Source organism: Oncorhynchus nerka, linkage group LG3 (assembly GCF_034236695.1).
Source record: "Oncorhynchus nerka isolate Pitt River linkage group LG3, Oner_Uvic_2.0, whole genome shotgun sequence".
In the NCBI taxonomy this organism is placed as follows: domain Eukaryota; kingdom Metazoa; phylum Chordata; class Actinopteri; order Salmoniformes; family Salmonidae; genus Oncorhynchus; species Oncorhynchus nerka.
In genome coordinates this window covers 24954930-24980313 of record NC_088398.1, presented here as the reverse complement: position 1 = coordinate 24980313, position 25384 = coordinate 24954930, and the positions used below count along the sequence as shown (strand labels likewise).

General features: G+C 44.5%; 1 protein-coding gene across 1 annotated transcript in view; it reads right to left on the bottom strand.

Moving 5' to 3' along the window:
* LOC115105447 (four and a half LIM domains protein 3-like) overlaps nucleotides 1-25384 on the bottom strand; it is a 41046-nt gene that overhangs the window by 6262 nt on the left and 9400 nt on the right. The window contains exon 2 of the mRNA XM_029627522.2: nucleotides 982-1166. Coding sequence (XP_029483382.1) covers nucleotides 982-1166 — 185 coding nt within the window. The remainder of the gene's footprint in view (nucleotides 1-981; nucleotides 1167-25384) is intronic.

Below are 25384 nucleotides of genomic sequence, written 5' to 3'. Positions count from 1 at the left end.
AATTCCTAGGACTTCCTGGAAAGGAGTGTACAGTAATGTAGGCCACACAATGTAATGGATGTTATGTAGAAGTTATTGGCTACACATGTACATTGAATACAATTGCATTGGTGACCTGTTCCAAATTGACAAATGATCAAGTATTGTAAATTATCTGAAAAGAGTGCATTATACATCTAATTTAAAGTGTTTCCGGATCTGTAATGAAAACAACTCTGGGTGACTCCCAGGTCATCCTGACACTGCAAGTACCTGGAGAACTCAAACTAACACTGGGGTTTCTGGTTATGAACAGAGGGAATAGGGGAGAGGTGATGGGTAAGAGAGGAGACGGGAAAGAGGAGAGATGGGAGAGAGAATGTGTGAGTGTGTGTGTGTGTGTGTGTGTGCGTGTGTGTGTGTGTGTGTGTGTGTGTGTGTGTGTGAGTTCCAGACAGGGAAGAGCAACAGTTTGTGTGGTCGAAGACAAACACAGGCTTTACTGTGTGTTCGCTGCTTTTGAGGGTGTCGATGATAACTCATTGGCCTCCTGTGTGTGTGTGTGTGTGTGTGTTAGCCAAGCACGCACCCTCAATGCTTATCCCACCGCATACACTCCCTCTTATTACTGTTGCAAATGATCAACTTCATCTGTTTGTGTTTGCCATTAAGGAAATATTAAAACTGCATTCATTGTGGGAAACAAGGAGACATTTTCCTCACACAACATTTCATGGTCTGACATGGCATGGCTGGCTAGTTGAGCTTGGTTGGAAAACCTCTGTAATGGCATGTTAAATTTGCCTAGACCTTGCCCTGCCACATTCAGACCATGAAAGACAACTGCCTCATTTAGCACACAGAATGCATAATTATCGAGATACGACCCCTAACTACCACTCATTACCATGTAACAACAGTTTGCAGTGTTAAAATGACTCAACTAGAATTGCATGCCCTCATGAACATGACCCACTAGTGGAGCCAAAATGAAAGTCTTACCCTGGCGTCATGGCCGATTAGCTCCTTGCACTCGTCGCAGGTGTTGGCGAACAGGCTGTCGTAACAGGGGATGCAGTAGGGGTTGTCCCCCTCTCCCCCGTCTGCCTGGATGTACTTGCGTCCGTACAGGGACTCCTTGCAGTTGTCGCAATCGAACCGGTCGCTCATTGTGACTTGTTCCATCCCTGCAACAGAAAAGCAGGATCGGCATGAACATGAGCCTTTCAAATGAACCCCTAGTGCTAGGGAAGGCGAGCGGCAAGGAGGCGGGGAGAGGGGGACATGCAGGGTGGAGAGAGGGAGTTGGAGAAAGGAGACACCGTACCCATCAGTGAACTCAACGTTAACACCTGTATTGTTTTTGTTTGTTAAACGTGTCATTTGGAAGCATTTTTCTGGCTGTCTGTCATTCGTTTCACTTTCTACTGTTCACCTTTTAACTGAATTGAAGTTTAACTAAACCTTAACACTCAATGGAGCGAGAGAGACAGGGAGAGAAAGAGGAGACAGAGGGAACAGGAGATGGAGAGAGACATTTATGAGAGGTAGTTCAAAGCAGCTATTAACTTTTTTTTGCTGTGTGATGAAAGTGAGATGCACACACAGAAACAGAAGTTGCACAGAGCCATCACTCTGGGCTTTGCTTGCACTCCTCCGTAACACTATCAACCCCTCTGAATCTACGGTCTGTGAGATTAAAGGAATGAAATGGTAAATGCATACATTTATGTTGGGAAGAAATGGAGATCTGCGTGGACCACCAACTGAGACAGCGGTGAAGACCGACTACCCTCATGTCAAACTCATCACAGTTGACTCTTGTGAAAACAAAAATCCAGGATAGGCCGGCCTGCCCGCCCACAAAATATGGACACCCTTTCAAATGAGTGGATGCAGCTATTTCAGACACACCCGTTGCTGACAGGTGTATATAATCGAGCATACAGACATGCAATCTCCATAGACAAACATTGGCAGTGGAATGGCCTTACTGGGCCTCCTGAGTGGTGCAGCGGTCAAAGGCACTACAGACCCGGGTTCGATCCCAGGCTGTGACCGGGAGTCCCATAGGGCGGCGCACAATTGGCCCAGTGTCGTCCGGGTTAGGGGAGGGTTTGGCCAGGGGGACTTTACTTGGCTCATTGCGCCCTAGCGACTCCTTGTGGCAGGCCGGGCTGACTTCGGTCATCAGTTGAACAGTGTTTCCTCCGACACATTGGTGCGGCTGGCTTCTGGGTTAAGCGGATGTGTGTTAAGAAGCGCGGTTTGACAAGTCATGTTTTGGATGACGCAGGACTCGACCTTCGCCTCTCCCGAGACTGCTGGGGGGGGGTTATAACGATGAGACAAGTCCGTAATTTGGGAGAAAAGGGGTGTAAAATAATGTCCTTACTGAAGGGCTCAGTGACTTTCAATGTGGCACCGTCATAGGATGAAATCTTTCCAACAAGTCAGTTTGTCAAATTTCTGCCCTGGTAGAGCTGCCTCGGTCAACTGTAAGTGTTGTTATTGTGAAATGGAAACGTCTAGGAGCAACAACGGCTCAACCACAAAGTGGTAGGCCAACACAAGCTCAGTGCCGAGTGCTGAAGCGCGTAGCTTCACTCGGTTGCAACACTCACTCCCAACTTACAAACAGTCTCTGGAAGCAACTTCAATACAATAACTGTTCGTCGGGAGCTTGAAATGGATTTCCATAGCCGAGCAGCCGCACACAAGCCCAAAATCACCATGCGCAATGCCAAGCGTCAGCTGGAGTGGTGTAAAGCTCGCCGCCATTGGACTTTGGCGCAGTGGAAATGCGTACTCTGGAGTGATAAATCATGCTTCACCATCTGTCAGTCCGACGAACGACTCGGGTTTGGCGGATGCCAGGAGAACGCTACAGACTCCATGCATAGTGCCAAATGTAAAGGTTGGTGGAGGAGGAATAATGGTAGGGGGCTGTTTTTCATGGTTCGGTCTAGGCCCCTTAGTTCCAGTGAAGGGACATCTTAATGCTACCGCATACAATGGCATTCTAGATTATTCGGTGCTTCCAACTTAATAGCAACAAACGGTGGGAACAACTCCATATTAATGCCCATGATTTTGGAATGAGATGTTCGACGAGCAGGTATCCACATACTATTGGTGATGTAGTGTATATTCCCTAACATACTGTAATGTTATATTTATACTTTGTTTTTACAGGAAAAGCAGTTTAATGGCATACTAGATCTTAGCTGAAGTACACAACATTTTTGCGCATTATGGCAATTGTATCTGGTTGCCAAAACACTACAGCGTCGCTGAAGGAAAGCCTGGTGGTAAGTGATACAGCACTCTGGCAAAACAAGCAGCCGGGTATCCATTTACAGCCGCCCAGAAATAATAATAATGTCTGATAAAATAATGAATCAAGACTTTAGAAGTCTAGTGCTGCCTGTGTTCACACACACACACACACACACACACCTGGATCAAAGACAACATCAGACCTCAACTGTTTCAGCTCTCGGTGGGGGACAATTCCACTGTTCAAGTAAATATGTTTGTGGAAATTGTTAAAAGTAGTCCTTGTGCATAGAGTTGTAAGATTTGTTGATCTTTGCAATCATTGGTTTTTGTTTGACATACATTTTAAAATAACCAACATTCTGTTGATGTGGAATTGCCCCGAGACAAAGGCTGTTAAATGAGTCGGGTGATGGAGTCGAGATAAAAATGTATTCACCTGCTCCTAATGTTCATAAATAACACACTGATGTGTTCTCTCTGAAATGACACCCCTTTGCCCATTTTGGAGAAGCTCTTTCAACCCCCTCTCCTCCCCCTTCAATAAACAGAACCATAAATTAGGGAGCGTTACTGTTGGGGATTCTTGCTGCCTCTTGTTCACATCACAAGCCTACCACATCTCTACAACCAATGAGGCAACTGATACCTATCCCCCGAGGACCTGAGAGACTCAGCCATTATTCACTTCATAGTCATTCAACTTGGGGCTCTCGCATCACTCACAACCATCTTGGATTAACCCAAACGCGGTTGATTGGATGGAATTTGATCTCGCAGCCCCGCGGTTCAATACTTTCTTCAGCGTGCCAAAGTAAATGCTAGCTAGCTTCATGCCAATGGCTTGTCTACACATATGACACAAGTCTAAGATGTAGCCTGCGCCATCAAACCAAAAACATATCAGCCACACCAGGTATGCGCTAGCCTCGCTTTCCAAACATGTGCATACTCATACGGTACTGAAAGTAGAGGTTAGCCTGTGTTCTGACATCATCCTTCACCTAAAATAAAATGGAGGAATTGCCCTTTCCCTGTTCTTTGGTATCAGTAGCTTGCAAACAAGTCGTTCAAAGTACGGCCAGAAAGCACTTATGTTTGATGTAAGCACTAGTTCTGTGAAGGCTGGACCAATATTGCGTCGGAGATGTCTAAACAACCGAGGATACAAGCTTTCGGGTACCTGGAATGGATCATCCAGGGCATTCTGGAGCCCACTTGTTTCCCCCTTGCATGGCCCATCCAGGCAGCTTTGGCCCAACATCCAAACCACAAGTCTATTTATGGCCCCCCGGGAGACGAGGGGTTGAGCTACAATAACCCGCCTGCCAGCAATCAGTTAAGATTAGGTAGCAGCCAGTGGCTCCAAAGGGCTCCAAACTCCGGATGGGAACTTTACACTTGTCGATATTCCACAGCCCGATACATAAATACATATTATGGTAGGACAGAACGGGTTGTTTTGACTTTACGTCTTGTAGTATTGAAAACGCAAGAGTAACAATCCGTAAGGGGCGAGCGGACTGCCCTGACGGGTAAATGAACTCCGGATGCCACAGGACCCGGCTCTCACAGCGAGAGAGCATGACGTCAGTGTACGACCCTGGGGCTCCACAAGTGATTCAATCCAGAAAGCAAAGCAAGACAACCCCCCTTTCAATCACCACCACCCCCTAAAAAGATGGTGAGGGGGCTGCTGTTTGCGCAGACGACGACCGGGGGAGGAGGTTGTAGGGGGTGGAAGTGGTACTCAGTGAACTACAATCTAGACTATTTCTCACAGTGTTTCCCGGAAGGAATCCATATTCTCTGTGCTTGGGGCGCAGTGACTAAGAAAAACCACTTTCTGCTCATAACATTCCCAAACACTAGAGTAGTGAGTGAGAGTCCCCTGACAGAGACTCCTAGGAAAGCACTACCTCCCCCACCAAGGACAACAAGTATGCTTATGCTGTCATATCTTACAGTAAGGATACTTATACTCCACTGGTAATACATTCTGGTAGACTACAGACACTCCCTTTTGCAACTGAAAGACATTTATCTCAATGGAAACACATCCAGATGCTGCAAATGCTATATACTGTAGGTAAAACGGAGTGGCTTCTCACAACTGCCTTTTCCTTTGACTTTCTTAATTCTTTCTAGGCCGTTGTTTGGAGTTGAAGTCTTCCCCCCCCCCCCGATAGACGAATTGGTGGGCTGATTGGAGACCCAACAGAGCGAGGTTAATCCGTAGAGATAGAACCCTAGCAATGAAATGTGATTCTCTCTATGCATAGAGATAAAGCAATCTGCCGCTATTGTTTTATCTGTATGGGTCTATGCAAGTTGTTTACTCATTGCTGCCAACTCAGTCAGCACTATATGCCGTTTGATCAGGCTCTGACTCAGGATGTGCGCCAGAGATGGGTTAGTTAGGGCTCCCTCACACCAAACAAAGTCCTCGGTCCGGTTTCACTGACAGCCCGCTAATCCCCTGCCCAAACTTTGCTCGCGCTTCGGTTCACTCCAAAACAAACCGTCCGTTGCACTCCGCGCTGGGAACAGTCCCTAGCACTCTTCCCCTGTCCCAACGCCCAATGAGAGTATCTGCTTGTAAAACGTGTGTTTGGCTACGGTCAGAGTGGCCAGACAAAGCAGTGTGCTTACATCAACAGATGAGAGAGACGGTCCCCGGCTGTCGAGGAGACTGTAGCAAGTCCCACTAAGTATGCTACACAAGCAAATGATGACATAACCATCTAATGTTTCACAATTATAAAAACACTGGCATAACCATTGACGAGACAATGGTATGAGGAACATGAGCAGAGAAAGTTATTCTAAAAAGGATTTCAAAGTGTGGATATAAGGGTGATATTTACGAGACAACCAAATAAACCAAGTGCATTACAGGCCTATCTATAGCCGGAGTGCACACTACTAACACGTGTGCCTCTTATGGGAAACACATGCATGTCTTAGGGGCTGAAAAATGTGACTCTATAGCTACTCTACTTGTGCCATTTCTCAACATTTCATCTATAATCATGTGTTGAGAATTAGTCTGCCGTAGTGGATCAGAGTGTCGGTGAGTAAGCGTTAGGCTGCTGGAGCTGAGCCGGTGTAAACATGGCAAGGAGAGCCCTTGACGTACTAGACAGCGACGTCGCCCTGTGTACTTTGCCCAACAGGTGTTCCGTGTAGAGTTCAAGCTCGTGCTTGTCTGTGTGTACTCTATGATTAAGCACAAACACGTATATACACGCACGCACACACACACACACACACACACACACACACACACACACACACACACACACACACACACACACACACACACACACACAGCTGCTGTATCTTTCAGTCTCCTTTCCAAAGTGTGGAAAGGAGACTCAAACAAGGTCAACAAAACCTTGCTATTATTACAGACTACAACCGTTTTAACTTCGACAAGAATGTGTGCTCCCGGTTTCAAAATGCCACTTATATTTTACTGACTTGGGATTGAGACTGGTTGTTGTTGTTCGTATACTAAGAAAAGGACATGAATGGCCTTAAATGGACATCTTAAAGTGTGAGAAAAGGAAAAGGATAGACTACCAGAATATGGGGAGCGGTTGCATGTTAGACATGAGCTAACCAATGTTCTCCTTAGGGATATTACCTCTCTAACCACTCAGCGCTCTGCAGTAGGTCAGGCAAGTCTGATGCGCACGGAGTACTTCCGTACAGTCTATGACCACTCCTCAGTTCGTCTGAGTCTATCCAATAGTTCTCCTATATCACAACATCTCAAAGACATGGGAAGAGTAGAGGGGAAACAAAGATGGCTTCCTATTGCAGCCCAAAGGAATATAGTTTACACATATTGAACTAACCATTGATGTATATAAAAACATCAATGCATATACACATACATTACCAAAAGTATGTGGACGCCTGCTCGTCAAACATCTAATTCTAAAATCATGAGCATTAATATGGAGTTGGTCCCCCCTTTGCTACTATAACAGCCTCCACTCTTCTGGGAAGAGATTCCACTAGATGTTGAAACATTGCTGTGGGGACTTGCTTCAATTCAGCCACAAGAGCACTAGTGAGATCAGGCAATAAGGTCTGGCTCGCAGTTGGCGTTCCAGTTCATCCCAAAGGTGTTCGATGGGGTTTGAGGTCAGGGCTCTGTGCAGGCCAGTCAAGTTCTTCCACACCGATGTCGACAAACCATCTCTGTATGGACCTAATTATTTACACAGGGTCATGCTGAAACAGGACTGTTCCCCAAACTGTTGCCACAAAGTTGGAAGCACAGAAATGCCTATAAGTCATTGTATGCTGTAGGGTTAAGATTTCCCTTCACTGGAACTAAGGGGCCTAGCCCAAACCATGAAAAACAGCCCCAGACAATTGTTCCTCCTTCACCAAACTTTAGTTGGCACTACGCATTCGGGCAGGCAGTGTTCTCCTGGTATTCACCGAACCAAGATTTGTCCGTCGGACTGCCAGATGATGAAGCGGACTGCCAGAGGACTCCAGAGAATGCATTTCCACTGCTCCAGAGTACAATGGCGGCAAGCTTTACACCACTCCAGCCGACGCTTGGCATTGCACATGGTGATCTTAGGCTAGTGTGCGGCTGCTCGGCCATGCTGAATTTATCAAATCCACTCATTTGAAGGGGTGTCCGCATCATTTTGGTCATTTAGTGTATCAGTTAATATTAACCTGCTTAGTATTTTTTATTTATTAAAACATGACAATTTGTTGCATTAGCTAAACTGGCTAGAATGGGGAATATGAGAGGGACAGAGACAAAAAGGCAAAGACAGAGTGAGGGGAAAACCAAATGGAATAGATAGAAAGAGCAAAGAAGACGGTGCCATTTAGAGGAAAATCCAATGTTGGCGTTGGATCTGAAACCTATGACACGTCATAAATCAGAGCAGAGGAAAAGTGAAACGTTGGGTTTGGATAAACACATACCACCACATTGTGTTCCTCAGTTCTACTGTCTGGATGACTTCCAGACAGAGTAAAGCTCCTTGGCTGGCTTTAAGACGGGTAGAAAATACAGCGCTGGACACTTCACTATATCATTTAAGGCCCGGTTGAGCATATCGAGAAAAGTTCATTTGTGTCACAGCCCAATTACAATATGGCCATTTCAGAACTTCGCCAAAACGGGGAACCTCTCCCCGGTCTTATTTACTCAATGCATCATGCCGTGTCAGCCAGATAAGACTTTCCATTTGGTGACAAATGCTAAATGTCAAATGGCGTGAATTACACAACAATATTTTAAATGGTCCAGAACCTGTTTGTTCTAGGCTGTCATTACAATCCCTTGACTCATAAACTGGAATGCAAGGCAAGGTCAGAGTCCTTTGGGATTTAAACACTTGATCATTCTCAAGGACTACACTCTCCATAGAGAAAACTATGAGGCCAAGATGGCTGGACATTTGCCTGGCCACTTCGGTTAACATCAGGACATCAACGGGCTGTCAGGTTCAACTGCCTTTTTAGGCTTTTGGGGACAGAATGATCTAGCTTACTGTTAGTCGTGCTAGATAAGTGGTGCCTTCAGAAAGTATTCACATCCCATTACCTTTTCCACATTGTGTTGTGTTAGTCGGATTTTAAAATTCATAAAAAAAAACTGAAATGTCTTGAGTCAATAAGTATTCAACCCCCGTTATGGCAAGGCTAAATAAGTTCAGGGGTAAAAATGCTTAAGTCACATAATAAGATGCATGGACTCACTCTGTGTGCAATAACAGTGTTTAACAAGATTTTTGAATGGCTACCTCATCTCTGTATCCCACACATACAGATAATTGTACGGTCCCTCAGTCGAGCAGTGAATTTCAAAAACACACAAACCACAAAGACCAGGAAGGTTTTCCAATGCCTCGCAAAGAAAGCCACCTATTGGTAGATGGTTAAAATTAAAAGCTAACATTGAATATACCTTTGAGCATGGTAAAATTATTACACTTCGGATGGTGTATCAATACGCCTGATCACAACAACGATACAGGTGTCTTTCCTAACTCAGTTGTCGGAGAGGAAGGAAACAGCTCAGAGATTTCACCATGAGGCCAATGGTGACTTTAAAACAGTTACAGATCAATGGCTATGGTAGGAAAAAACCGAGGATGGATCAACAACATTGTAGTTACTCTACAATCCTAACCTAATTGACAGTGAAAAGAAAAAGCCTGTACATTAAAATATATATATATATATATATATATATTCCAAAACATGCATCCTGTTTGCAATAAGGCACTAAAGTAATACTGCAAAAAATGTGGCAAAGCAATTAACATTTTGTATTCAGGACACAGAGAGTACCACTCTCTCTATTTTTTACTATAGTGGTGGCTGCATCATGTCATGGGTATGTTTGTAACCATTAAGGACTGGGGAGTTTTTCAGAATAAACGGAATGGAGCTAAACACAGGCAAAATCCTAGAGGAAAACCTGATTCCGTCTGCGTTCCACCAGACACTGGGATATGAATTCCCCTGGGAGATTAATTCACAATGAACAAGGCCAAATCTACACTGGAGTTGCTTACCAAGACAGTAAATGTTCTTGAGTGGCCGAGTTACAGTTTTGACTTAAATCTACTTGAAAATCTATGGCAAGACCTAAAAAGGGTTATCTAGCCATGATCAACAACAAACTTGACAGAGCTTGAAGAATTCACTTTTTTTTATTGGGGAAATGTTGCACAATCCAGGTGTGGAAAGCTTTTAGAGACTTACCCAAAGGTGCATCTACAAAACTCTTGATTCAGCGGTGTAAATACTAACGCAAATTAGATCATGTATTTCCTTTTCCAAAAATGTGAAGATTTTTTTTTTTTTCACTTTGTCATTATGGCGTATTGTGTGTAAATTGGCGAGAGAGAAAAATACTATTTAATCAATTTTGAATTTAGGCTGTAACAACAACATGTGGAATAAGACAAGGGGTGTGAATACTTTCTGTAGGCTCTGTATCAGTCGAGGGGTGTGAATACTTTCTGAAGGCTCTGTATCAGTCGAGGGGTGTGAATACTTTCTGAAGGCTCTGTATCAGTCGAGGGGTGTGAATACTTTCTGACGGCTCTGTATCAGTCGAGGGGTGTGAATACTTTCTGAAGGCTCTGTATCAGTCGAGGGGTGTGAATACTTTCTGAAGACACTGTATCAGTCGAGGGGTGTGAATACTTTCTGAAGGCTCTGTATCAGTCGAGGGGTGTGAATACTTTCTGAAGGCTCTGTATCAGTCGAGGGGTGTGAATACTTTCTGAAGACACTGTATCAGTCGAGGGGTGTGAATACTTTCTGAAGACACTGTATCAGTCGAGGGGTGTGAATACTTTCTGAAGGCTCTGTATCAGTCGAGGGGTGTGAATACTTTCTGAAGGCTCTGTATCAGTCGAGGGGTGTGAATACTTTCTGAAGGCTCTGTATCAGTCAAGGGGTGTGAATACTTTCTGAAGACACTGTATCAGTCAAGGGGTGTGAATACTTTCTGAAGACATTAACTCGGCCTATGCAAGTCGGTTGACAAGAGAGAAGAGGCACGATGAGGCAACACAAAGTCAAACTAGGGGGACACATGTGCAACATCTGTTTGCACTTTTTCGTTGTGAACTGCTCTTGCTGGCATTCGCAGTATCAGATAAAGACACTACAGTAACTATGAGGAAGGGGTGAGCCAATGAAGTCAGAGGAAGCAGAGGGAAATTGCTCATGAAAACGAGATAACGCCAGGCTTACAAACAGTCACTATAACAACCCAATGTACAGACACAGACCACAAAGATGCTTTCGGCTTCTAACTGAAGAATGACGATCCACATGGGGATGACACAGAACCTAGCTAGGTGCTTTCCAATAGTACCCAACATAAAAAAAAACGAGGAGGACAAAGGCACTCACTCTTCATAATTAAAATGCCTTTATTGAGGTGGCAAGTTCAATGGAACGATATGTTAAACTGATGCGTTTCGGTAGGTCAAACCTTCGTCAAACCAACATTTCCTTAAGTGTGGTTGGAACAGGCCAACTCCGCCCCAGCACTCCATAGCTTCCACGGGTCGGGATGCTTGCATAGCCATTGCGCAATCTGTGGCCGCCGCTGTTTACGCTTCCAGCCTCGGAGTGAAGCCACAGATCGGCTCCAGCGGAAGAGTTGCCACTTCTACATCTTTTCTCCCCCACTTTCAGACGAGAACAACCTGGCCCACCCACCCACATCCTTATTTCTCACACATTTCATAAGGCTACAATCAGTAGGCCCCGTCAAAACACTACTGCTGTGGCCATCGCGATTCTCCGTGATCCCTAAAATAACACCACCGAGATGCTTTGCCTCGACTGACCATGTTTCATACTATCAGGCAGACTCAAGCCATACTGTGCTGGCTCAGATATGTTCTTCTTCTTCTCATATTGTCCTTCCCACATGGTTTCAGCAACTACGCTGGAAGCGTAAACAGGCAGACCCAGTACATCTCAGCTTTGTTTAGCTCAGTAGCGAGAAAGGGGTACACTGTTCCCATGCGGGAGGGTTTGACTTCACCAAAAGAGGGCTGGGCAGAGCACCAGACACAGGAGGCCTAACCGGTCATTGTCCCTGAGCATTTAAACACAGCCTGGTGTGGTGGTGGGAGGACACCGAGGGCTCCGATGAGGGGGAGTGTTGTAAACATAAAGGAGGCCAAATGACTACCTGTGGCAGGGCCTTTGTAATTTGTCTCTTCTCTTAGCTTTTAATGAGCGAGCAGGTGTAGAGGAGAGATGTGATTTAGAGATTTGAAGAGAGGCAGAGGAAACCCGGGAAAAGACAGGCTTATGTGGGACACAAACCTCCGCTAGAACGTTAGCAGGGTTTACTTTGCGCAGTGAGTAGACGGATATATGCTTACTGGCCCCGAATGGGAGGGGGAAAAATGGGGCTTAACATTGAACAGGAGTTTCATGGTGATTTAAAGCATCTTATGGAGAATGTCAGTAAACCACAGGAAAGGAGGTAACGCAGCCCTCATCAGTAATTGCTGTAGGCCTATTACGGACTTCTGTAAATGCCAAAAAAAGTACATTGTGATAAAAGCACATTCTTACTTGCCAAGAGAGGACACGCTCATTGTGAGGAAAGAATGAATAGCTACTCTCAGAAGTAAAGCAGTCCGAAATGCAACTTTCATATATCCCCTCCCCCCTCTGCGAACTGTCTATCCAAGCTTACCATAACGCTCCCCCAACACCAAGCAATAACAGAAAAATTATTCTAAATCCTACGGTGCTTTTTCAACCAACCATGAAGGACAGCTTTAGATTCTGGAAAATGTATCTGGATGTATTTTTATATATCACTGTGTGGATGGTCAAAAGACTACATTTTTGGACCACATTTGTCTTCCTTTGAAGAGAAAGAGAAAAAAAAAACCACTGCCATACATTACAATTTCACATCTGGTTTAGATTCGGGGGAAGTATGCAGTCAACTCCAGCATGCCAAAGGAGGTTTTGGACAGTCACTGACTGGAGAATGCAGGAAGGTCTGCCTTTACTTTCTCTGCAGCGCTGGTATTCGCCGGTAAATGTGAAGAGGGCAGAGGCAAAAACGGAGAGAGCGAGAAAGAGAAAGCGAGAGGTACAGTAAGTGACAAAGACAGGTAGCAAGCGGGGAGATATATCAGCCTAGACCTGAGTGGGGAAAAACTAGTTGATGGAAAGATCATGACAAGACTGTCAGCATTGCAAGGGGAATACAGGAAGTGAAGGAATGCAGAGACTAAATAGCTGAGAGAAAAGGCTATATAGAGATCATTTTCAACCAAAGGATAAAACGCTAGTCATGCTAAAAAAAAAAGAAAGAGTATGAAGTTAAACAAGAAAATATACTTAAACGCTAAGGCGAGAGAGAGAGAGAAATGTCTGAAAAAAAGGAGCAAGCATGTAGTTCTCAGTTAGGGCCCTATAGTGGACATTGGTAGGGAGTGTGTTATATGGAGTGTGTGTGTGTGGGGGGGGGTACTGTTCAGAAGCCAAAATGACCCTGATTCCCAGGAGTGGCCTTGCTCCCCCGTTTCCGACTGACCAGCAGCACCGTGAAGATTTATTACCAAACATGGCCATCCCATCATTCTCGTCACTGTCCTGTCCTCCCCCTGGCTGGGCTGCCTGTCATCATCTGCACTCCAATCCAGGGGATAGGCCAGGACATCTCTTTCATCTCTTTGAAAGCAGAACCCTACAGACACTGGCAGAGTGAGGGGAGGGGTTTGGCTCAATATCATCCTCTGAGGCGTCATTGGAGCAAGGTGTAAATGCGGACGTGAAGATACCATGGGATTGCTTGAATGTCTGTCGAAGGCTGTAGTTCTTTTTTGGTGTGGCAAATGTTATTAATGCTTGCAACAGAACAAAAACACGCCGCCCTCGCTTGATCCTAGGAAAAAGTATTGCATTTCTCCCACCTAAAAGGAGAATGGTGCTACTAGAGCGGTACGACCAGAATATTTAGTTACAGTGGGTCAATACACTCTGGATCCCTTTCAGAGTGATTCAGCAGCAGGTCAGCCTAGCTGGTCTCCGGGGAGGATGGTGTTTGCACATATCTTCAGAAGGGGAAACGGAGGGAGTCCTCCTATGCAATATCTTCACTGGCGTGGTGACAATTTCATCTCTGCCGGTGTTTTACATCTCGACCTCCCTCCCCGCTCTCCTCGTTTGTACCTACAGCCAGACACAACAACCTCCCCAGTCACAACAACCTCCCCAGTCACCAGACACAAGGCTGTTATGTCTGGAGCCAGAAACAAAAAACACTAAATCTATCAGATATTTTTGAACTGTGGCGCTTTATTGAAACTTGGATATTGGTACGGAAATTGTGATTTTCTCATTTGGAGGGGAGGGATCCAGTCATAGAAATGGTCACACATGTTATGCTGTAGTACAGGCGTCTCCAACAGGTCGAACGCTGGTAGCTTGCAAAACAATTCTGAAAGTGCATGTGTTCCAGCACAAACTGTCCGAAACAAATCTCACAAGTATCAGACACCTCAAGCTCTAACCAATCAAATCCACATTGACATGATCCCACTCCTAGTTAGCCAGAATTGGCTTAAAAAGCCAAACGTAACATAATATTTGCAAATTAAGTTCCATCAATATTGCCTCTGTATGTCTGTGTGCTGCGCACGTTTGTCTCTTATTCACTTCTTGTAACCAGTTTGTGATAATGAGAAGTGTCTTCTGGATAGAAAAACACTTACCCCAAAACATTCTCAATTAAATGTTAACTGCAAAGTAGGCTTACCTGGCAGAATAATATAATGATTATTTATATAAAATTGGGTGGGACTTTGATTTAAAAACTGTCGTGGCGGCAGGGTAGCCTAGTGGTTAGAGCGTTGGACTAGTAACCGAAAGGTTGCAAGTTCGAATCCCCGAGCTGACAAGGTACAAATCTGTCGTTCTGCCCCTGAACAGGCAGTTAACCCACTGTTCCTAGGCCGTCATTGAAAATAAGAATTTGTTCTTAACTGACTTGCCTAGTAAAATAAAGGTAAAATAAAAAATTATATATATGTGGTGTAAAATACTTAAGTAAAAATACAGTACAGTTAAGTTCATTTTTGGGGTAACTATACTTTACCATTTACATTGGACTACTTTTACTTCACTACATTCCTAAAGAAAATGTACTTTTTATTCCATACATTATCCTTGTCACCCAAAAGTACTTGTTACATTTTGAATGCTTAACAGGACAGGAAACTGGTCCAATTCACACACTTATCAAGAGAACATCCCTGGTCATCTCAACTGCCTTTGATCTGGCGGACTCACTAAACCCAAATGCTTCGTTTGTAAATTATCTGAGTATTGAAGTGTGCCCCAGGCTATCCGTAAAAAAATAAATTAAATTAAATATTCAACCACGACAATTGTGATGTCTGGTTTGCTTAAATTAACGTATGAAATTACTTATACTTTTGATACTGAAGTATATTGAAAACCAAATACTTTTAGACTTCTACTCAAGTAGTATTTTACTGAGTGACTTTCAATTTTACTTGAGTCATTTAAGGTATCTTTACTTTTTTTCAAGTATGACAATTGGGTACTTTCCCCACCACTGGATATATGCAGCAGTAAAAACATCCCTAGACCAGCACATTCCTCTTTCACAAAATGCACAAGTAAAGGGGTATTACACAAAAAATCTCATTGTTTGTTTTTCAGCCCCAAAATTTTCTTCTGATGCAATTTAAGCATTAACATGGACTTAGAGAAAACAATGACATTGGATGTTCTATGAATACTTGTAATTTTGAGTGAATAACTGAAAAAAATCCCAAACCAGGAAAAATAAAATGGAGAAACACAGAATGTGAAATGACAAAATACTGCCTATTTGAAAGCTAGGAAAGAATTAATGAGCTGCTTGCGACATGCTTCGAAATTTAAAAGTAGCTAGAAAATGTTGGACCCCTGCTGAAGTAGGACTGGTTTCAAGGCTCTCTTTTGTGTTGTCTGAGATTCCCAAAGATTGGAAAGCAGCTGCGATCATCCCCCTCTTCAAAAGGGGGGGGGGGATCTTGACCCAAACTGCTACAGACCTATATCTATCCTACCCTGCCTTTCTAAGGTCTTCAAAAGCCAAGTCAACAAACAGATTACCGACCATTTAGAATCCCACCGGACCTTCTCCGCTATTCAATCTGGTTTCAGAGCTGGTCATGGGTGCACCTCAGCCATGCTGAAGGTCCTAAACGATATCTTAACCGCCATCGATAAGAAACAATACTGTGCAGCCGTATTCATTGACCAGGCCAAGGCATTCGACTCTGTCAATCACCACATCCTCATCAGCAGACTCGATAGCATTGGTTTCTCAAATGAATGCCTCGCCTGGTTCACCAATTACTTCTCTGATAGAGTTCAGTGTGTCAAATTAGAGGGCCTGTTGTCCGGTCCTCTGGCAGTCTATGGGGGTGCCACAGGGTTCAATTCTTGGGCCGACTCTTCTCTGTATACATCAATGAGGTCGCTCTTGCTGCTGGTGAGTCACTGATCCACCTCTATGCAGATGACACCATTCGGAATACTTCTTGCCCTTCTTTGGACACTGTGTTAACAACCCTCCAGACGAGCTTCAATGCCATACAACTCTCCTTCCGTGGCCTCCAATTGCTCTTAAATACAAGTAAAACTAAACGCATGCTTTTCAACCGATCGCTGCCTGCACCTGCCCGCCCGTCCAGCATCACTACTCTGGATGGTTCTGACTTAGAATATGTGGACAACTACAAATACCTAGGTGTCTGGTTAGACTGTAAACCCTCCTTCCAGGCTCACATCAAACATCTCCAATCCAAAGTTAAATCTAGAATCGGCTTCCTGTTTCGCAACAAAGCATCCTTCAATCATGCTGCCAAACATACCCTCGTAAAACTGACCATCCTACCGATCCTCGACTTTGGCGATGTCATTTACAAAATAGCCTCCAATACCCTACTCAATAAATTGGATGCAGTCTATCACAGTGCCATTCGTTTTGTCACCAAAGCCCCATATACTACCCACCACTGCGACCTGTACGCTCTCGTTGGCTGGCCCTCGCTTCATACTCGTCGCCAAACCCAATGGCTCCAGGTCATCTACAAGACCCTGCTAGGTAAAGTCCCCCTTATCTCAGCTCGCTGGTCACCATAGCAGCACCCACCTGTAGCACGCGCTCCAGCAGGTATATCTCTGGTCACCCCCAAAACCAATTCCTCCTTTGGCCGCCTGTCCTTTCAGTTCTCTGCTACCAATGACTGGAACGAACTCCAAAAATCTCTGACACTGGAATCACTTATCTCCCTCACTAGCTTTAAGCACCAGCTGTCAGAGCAGCTCACAGATTACTGCACCTGTACATAGTCCATCTATAATTTAGCCCAAACAACTACCTCTTCCTCTACTGTATTTATTTATTTAGCTCCTTTGCACCCCATTATTTATATTTTGCACATTCTTCCACTGCAAATCTACCATTCCAGTGTTTTACTTGCTATATTGTATTTACTTCGCCACCATGGCCTTTTGCCTTTACCTCCCTTATCTCACCTCATTTGCTCACATTGTATAGACTTATTTTTCTACTGTATTATTGACTTTGTTTGTTTTACTCCATGTGTAACTCTGTGTTGTTGTATGTGTCAAACTGCTTTACTTTATCTTGGCCAGGACGCAATTGTAAATGACAATTTGTTCTCAACTTACCTACCTGGTTAAATAAAAGGTGAAATACATTTGTTTTTGTATTCAAAATGGCTGAGATAGGACACCGGTAACTTGATATACAGAACAAAGGCATTTTTCAGAGCCCGGTCCATCATGCAGAGACAGTGGTGAAAGATCCATGCTGCCTCTTATCCTTCCTTTCCAGAGCAGTGGATTTCCTTTCGTCTGTAACGGACAATGCAAATTCCATCCTTCCTGGTTTCTACGGATCTGACCTGAATGACACTTCACATTCTATATTTGCTTACTAAAATGGTAATCTGTGTTGTTCCCTTAACCTTTGACACAAAGTTGGCTAGTCAAATGCTGCACAGACCATTTAGCATGACAAGAGTAAGCACAATGTTCATGAATACATCAGCAAGTTGTTTTGACATCATCCCCTCATGCCCCACCGCCTTTTATAGGTCCATTTCCAACCCACAGGGACCAAAAACCAAGGCTAGACCATGCGGCACAGAGCCAAAATGGCTCCTGTAAACTGGCCATTCCCAGGGGGTCGCCTGATTCTGCCGACTCAGCATCAAGGAGCTGGTGTAGAGTTTCAGAGCCCGCACAGTCAGCAATTTGAGCACCCTTTGATGGCGACGCACAATTGCTGCTCGCCACAACTGCAAGCAATTATTCCACAAACACACATGGCCACTCATGATTGCTATGGTGGCACCTGATCCTTGGGTTAAGATGCCAGATTTTTGGTCAATGTGGCAATGGTCTCTTTCCCTATTTCTCGCTCTCTCCATTTCAAACCTACATTGGGACTATCTGGAGGCTTTGTGGCTTGCAGGTATAGGTTGCAGGTATAGGCATCGGTCCTATTGGAAGTGTTGCATATCGGTCCTAGTAAATCAAATTTGATTTGTCACATACACATGGTTAGCAGATGTTAATGCGAGTGTAGCGAAATGCTTGTGCTTCTAGTTCCGACAATGCAGTAGTAACCAACGAGTAATCTAACCTAACAATTCCACAACTGCTACCTTATACACAAACACAAGTGTAAAGGGATAAAGAATATGTACATAAAGATATATGAATGAGTGATGGTACAGAACGGCATAGGCAAGATGCAGTAGATGGTATCGAGTACAGTATATACCACCTGGGGGTGAGAGTAGTAAGTACACTTGTAATGAGTACTAAAGTTGACCTCATCTACCCTAGCTATGTTCTCTGCAACTCAAAAGAGTAAGTTGCGGTCACCAAAAACCATCCCTTTCTCTCTCTCGCTCCATAACCTTGAAAAGATGGGTTTATTTGTGGGGAAAAAACATCACGTATGTCCAGAAAATGCTGAGGGAACCTGCCAAATGGGAAACGACTGGGATGAATCACCGTTATAAGTCATTTCCAGTAATATGCAGAGGCCCTTTTTTTCTTCACAGAGTAAGGTCTCCTTGGAGACGTGTAAACAGTGCCCTCATTCCCTGGCACCATAAAACGTTTGGCAGTGAAGTGTTCCCTTGCTTCTTGTCCTCCCGGAGTTCACTGAGGGCAGCAACCAGCGTTCTGGAGGTGATGCTGTGGCAATGCGAAATATGTTGACTCTCTCACTCAATGTAGTGCATGATACATTTTTTTTTCACTCTCAGGGGATACTGTACATGACTTGTGGGCTGACTTCATTACTTTTGCCCCCATAAAACCACATTATGTCTTTGGCGGAGGAGCTGGCAGCTGGATCCGAGGTGCCCAAAATAAAATTAATATACAAAACTGATGCAACGCTGGAAAAGTTGGCCAAAAGCCTCCAGAACCTGAAGATCAGGTCAATCCATGTCAGTACAGTAAGGGACAGTGTAACAGAAGCATATTAAAAGCAGCGTACTAAATATCTACAGTACAAAAATAGAATAATAGACCTAATAACTGGGTGTGATAATGGTGGAGCGACAGGCGCAACGGGCAGGCATTTTTATGTCGAGTACCCCCCCCATCTCAAATAAAAAAATTCCACTCATAAAAACGTAATGACCATTTCTTTAATTCCGGAATTTGTAGGAGGCGCCAGAAGTGAGTTCCTTTCCTGCTGGACAGCGACCCCTATGACTAGCATGGGGTCAACGACAACGCGGGGGCCAGTTGCTCCTTCCTGTACCCCCAAACAGAGATCGCTCTGGGATATCTCACAGATCCCAACCCCAGTACACAGTACACACGAGTACTATATGTGCACACAAACACACCTACACAGGCATGCACACACGGTCACAAAGAAAAACAGACATGTACTGTATGAACACGCCTGACACAGAGACAAGCAACTAGACAAAGAAACACACACAGGCCACTGTGCACACATACAAACATATACAGCACATGCAAAAGTTCACACACACACAACTTCTTTACACTGAAAAGCTAAATGGGAAGATCGAGGGCTCAAAGACAAAAATACAAAATCGGGGGACAATGGGTGACTTGTGCAGGAAGACCAGACACGGCGAGCAGCTGTATACACACACCAGCAGTTTGTTTAAACTGAGTCCCAAATGGCAACCTATTCTCTATAGTTCACGCTCTGGTCAAACGTAGGGCACCATATATAGGGAACAGGAATGAAAACAAAGTCTCTTTTTTGGGGGGACTTCCCATTGAGTGTAATTATTGCTTATATTCACAATTCCAACTCTTCCACTCATAATTGAACCCGATAAGATCAAACAACTTGATATATTTAGGAAATGAGCTCTAAAAACAAAGTGGGCAGATCCTGGTCCAGTCATTAAAGCACACTGAGTGGATAACCAGTCGAGACAGAGAGTGGACCAGACTGGGATAAGAAGCGCTAGGGTTTAATAGGCATAATCCTGCCAAATTACCCTCCTCACTGGTATAAGAGACCAATGAAAGCTGTGCTCATTCAAACACTGATTTCACTGAAGCTGTCATAACAGGGAAAAGTGACAAGTTTTACACACACCGGCCATGGGGGGGGATAAAAAAAATAAAAACATCTCAGCATTAGGCCACTAGGGAATAATGATACAAAACTTACACAACCACACAGTTACTAAACATCCTTCCAGAGTTCGGCATGAGGGAAGAAAGAGGATAGACTGCTGGCTTGTGCTGAAACACGCCTCTCCTGACCCAATGTTATGATCCCCAGCAGACCCATCAAAAAGGACCACCTCCTTTCTCTCTCTCTCTCTCTTCCCCCTTCTCTCATTTTCTTTGACCTTCACAAAGGACCCGAGAGAAGAGAATGTCACGTGTCTGTCAAATGCATGCTGATGAATTGCCACAAAATCAGGAAGTGCATATGTGAGTGGTGCAGCCAGTGGGGGTCAGCGACCCGCGGGTCATTTTTCCCCCTCTCCGTACCGTGAGGAGAACGCCCCGGCTCACACACACACACCGGCTGGAATGTGCACACTTCAAAAGGTGTCCATAAATCAAGCTGCCATGCCAAGGACTCCACTCCGTGCCCCTCCGCTACCCTTCTCCTTACCTCTCCATCTCTCTGCCCTTCTCCAACCTGAGAACCTGGACCACGTTCATAGTTGTGCATGAAAGATGGTAGCTCATGGGCCCAGACAGAAATGAAACTCCTTATTCTATAAGGTGCACTATGTGCTGGACTTTGCAATGCAGGCACATTCTCCATGCTCATTCACTCTGGTCGCACACTTCTTCTGCCTCCACTGCTGAGGAAAAGGAGTCAGAACTTGTAGTAGCCAGGTCAAGGGCAGGTCATTGCTTCCTTGTCATAGAAGATATTTGGGGAGTGGCAGGTTGTTATAAGTAGATGCTCAGTAGACATCTTTTAATTATCATAATCATTATCAAAACTAGCAGATATACCTTGGTGCGAATGGACAGGGAGTTTTTCTTGGACTTGACTATTGTAGTGTTCAATAGCGCTTGAAGGAGAGCCCAATCTAAGAAATCCAGTTTCGACTTTACCAGAGGAGAGCCACAATCCGTCACGCTCTCTTATCTCGCTGTGTCACATGGGATCTCTTTATCATGCAGCCATGCAAAACACTATTCGTCTTCTCCACCTAATTCACTGCAAAGTGATAAACTGCAAAGTCCACCCAGCACTTTGGTTAAATAAAGAGACACCGTAAGCAAGCACAGGTGTTTCGGTAAACACAGATAGTGGAGTTGAATTATGTCAAGTCCCAATCAGACATGTCTTATCTCTCTCAATCTATCATCCACAATCTCCACCGCTCTTTCTCAACTCCCTCCTTTACTCTGGTCCTATACATGTCTCTTCTTTAGGAGGTTTAGTCACGGCTCTGACTAAACCTGTAGTGTGTAGGCAAAGGCACCAGGTTTAGTCACGGCTCTGACTAAACCTGTAGTGTGTAAGCAAAGGCACCAGGTTTAGTCACGGCTCTGACTAAACCTGTAGTGTGTAGGCAAAGGCACCAGGTTTAGCCACTGCTCTGACTAAACCTGTAGTGTGTAAGCAAAGGCACCAGGTTTAGTCACGGCTCTGACTAAACCTGTAGTGTGTAGGCAAAGGCACCAGGTTTAGCCACTGCTCTGACTAAACCTGTAGTGTGTAGGCAAAGGCACCAGGTTTAGCCACTGCTCTGACTAAACCTGTAGTGTGTAGGCAAAGGCACCAGGTTTAGCCACTGCTCTGACTAAACCTGTAGTGTGTAGGCAAAGGCACCAGGTTTAGCCACTGCTCTGACTAAACCTGGCGTCTCCATCGATCAACTAAAAGTACATGTTTGTCACACAAGGTGTAAATTAACGAGATCTACTGCACAGCCCTGATTAGTGGGATGCTAGCTTGCACAGCATCACAGTCAACCACAGATGGTGACATAAAAGGGCACCCCACGGCACTCTACAGTAAACACCATTCAATCTGGCTACACTATAAAAGGTTAAAAAGCTGGCACCCACACACACAAAACACAAGAACGTGTAGGACCACACATATACAGCATACACAAATTATCTCTGCGTTCAACAGAGAAGTATGACGTGGTCTGACCGATGATCCTTATCATCTATATGCAGACTTAGGAAGACCGAAAGCCCTCTAACATTGTGCCACTGGGCACAGATGTCAGTTCAACGTCTAGCTTTGATTTTACATTTGGTTGAGTTGTAAACTTTTGTGAATTCAAAAGTGTCACCATGTCATTGGATTTAGATATTATTGATTTTAAATGGGTGAAAGAAGATGAAACGCCCGTACGTTGATGACTTGTTTCAAAATCCAATCACTTTTCCATGTTGATTCAACGACATCACATTGATGTTTTGGGGGGTTGAAATGTGGAAACCACGTTGATTCAACCAGTTTTTGACCAGTGGGGTGCCACTGTTTTCGGCGATCACAAAATTTGAATACGGGTTTCCATCTACCAGCTTCTTCAAGGAAGCAGGCATGGGGGGTTGAAATATTTTCGGGGTTTAGTCATGGTGTTGGTGTCATTGGCCCTATGCTGTACTGCTTTCCAAGCAGTCTGGCGCTCTCCCGTTCTACTCATTGATTTCATTTCCTTTGCACTTGCTTTGGATGTGGTTGTTTGATGCCTAGGTCTCCTACTCCACTTGAAGTGCAAAAATTGCTAAAGTATATCAAAAAGTAGAGAACAAACAACTAATAATGTTTGCCAGACGTTGCTCGAGAGGAATGGGGGAATGCGTTGAGAATGTGTAGCTTTGACTCCGTCTCAGTGGAGAGTAGAGAGGTAATCTGGCAACCCCCGTTAAATTAGTCTGAATGGAGATGGCAACGTGCATGGATGGTGAAATCCATAGTTTAGGACCCAATGAATTCATTTCAATTGATTTGATTTCCTAATATGAGCCGAAACACGGGAAAATGTTTGAAATTGTTGCATGTTGCGTTTATATTTTTGTTAAATAGAATTATTATTATTATTAAGTAACTGGTTCCACAGACTTTTAAAACATTTTTTAAAAGTTAAGATGCCCAAATAATAGGTGAATGAACACGAGACAAGTTGAGCAAACACATTTAATGTTGACAGAATTTTTGTCTGACTTCTCAAATTGGTGCCAGGTTTGGGCCAACTAAAAAGGTTCAATTCAACTAACACTAATAGAAAAGTTCAGTAAAGTAAAAAAGGCTGTTACTTAATAATAATTAGTTGAAACTATATATTTTTTTTACAGTGTATATTCAACTATCCACAAACATCCTGGGCTTAATCCACCCTTTGGTTCTGCGAGACCTATCAAACAAACAGATTACGCTGTTTGGAGTACATTTAGTCCTATGATCTGAGCCGACTGTTTGACAAAAGACCTTACAAGTAAAAGGTAAACAGTTTAATCAAGTGTGTCTGATAAAATTACAATGTTCTCTTCCGCTCTGCTGAATTAAAAAGGTAGACGCCGCTAAATTACATCGCCATGTGCAGCACTGCAGATAGAAATGAGATGCAAGACTTGCAGAAATGTACCCCACTACGCTGTTTATTTTCTGCATCTACGCCATATTACTGAGTCTACCTTTAACATGCAGAAAAAAAGGGAGTGGAATATCTCCGGCCTAGTGCCTAACACAAGCCATTCATTACAAGCGAGAGTCAATAGCATTAGTATGGACTGAACGTCATCTAAACAGTAGGGACTTGCAGTAATCTCAGATTAAGCCAAGCTGTGACAGGCCACTGACAGATGTGCCTTTGAGCATTAACGGTGTTCCTCTTGGGCCACTCCTCTCTGCAGCCCTTCATTCAACATCCCTGGCAGTGGCTCGCCATTGCTCGTCCTGTCGTAAATCACCTCCGTCTTCCTCTCCTCATCAACCAGGAGCTGGTGTTCTTTTATATCCAAGCCAAGGACACTTTCTCCCATTTATGGCTCCTGCAAGTACAAGGCATTGTGATGGGAACAGCCTCCCCCCTCCTACTCTGCCTTTGACTCTTGCACATTAGCGCAATCATGTACCCATGGTGCTGCCAAGTAAACACTCCCCTATGTTTATGTTGGACTTGGGCAACTTATCATATCCACTTCGATTTATGGTCCACGGAGTGACATGCGCTCACACCTTTATGGGAATGTGTGAATGTGGCAGGTCGGTCTGGCCTAGTCTAAGCCTGCCTCCTCTGGAGAGAGAACTTGACTGTCTATTCGACGACGGAGATGGGAAGAGAAAAGAGGGAGCGCGGGAGAAAAGGAGAGAGGCGGCTACTGAAGATACCCGGATAAGGAGTCACATTCTTGATGGCCCACCAGTTCCATCAGGCGGAGCAGGGATTTGCCTGTGTTTACTCAGAGAGGGGAACACACTCACTCGCAGCTGTGCTCCAAATAAACAAAATAGCCATATGAATTTAAGAGGAGAAAACACATATCTAATCTGTACAAGTAACATCCATGCAAGACGGGTCCGTCCAGGGTCGGCTAGGGTGAGCCAATCCATAACTTGGGTTGAGGAATTTGCGCACGTAAACACATCACACAGCGTCTTCAGAAAAGACGATGCGCTGAGTAACAACTTATGGTACAGGGTTCAGTATCTGAACAAAAAGGGGTCCACTCCACATACATCCAAACACACACACAAATTCAAGGAAATGCGAGCACACACAAACACACACACACACACCTCCGATTATTCCACATCTGTGGCGATGTCACAGTCATTTGGTTTCATTTCTTGCAGATGTGGTGGGAGACAATCAAGCCTAATACACCGGCCTTGGCACTTAGCTCAGTGTGTGAGCGTGCGAGTGCTGGGGCGAGGTGGGTAGCCGAGCCATATAAAAGACAAAGCCACTGCAGTGGTGTTGATGGCATGTTGGAACAAACAAGGATTGCTACGCCAGGACATCACTGTTATGAGAAAGCCTTGTGAGCATGCTGTGGTGGAAAGATGTCAGGCCCTCTA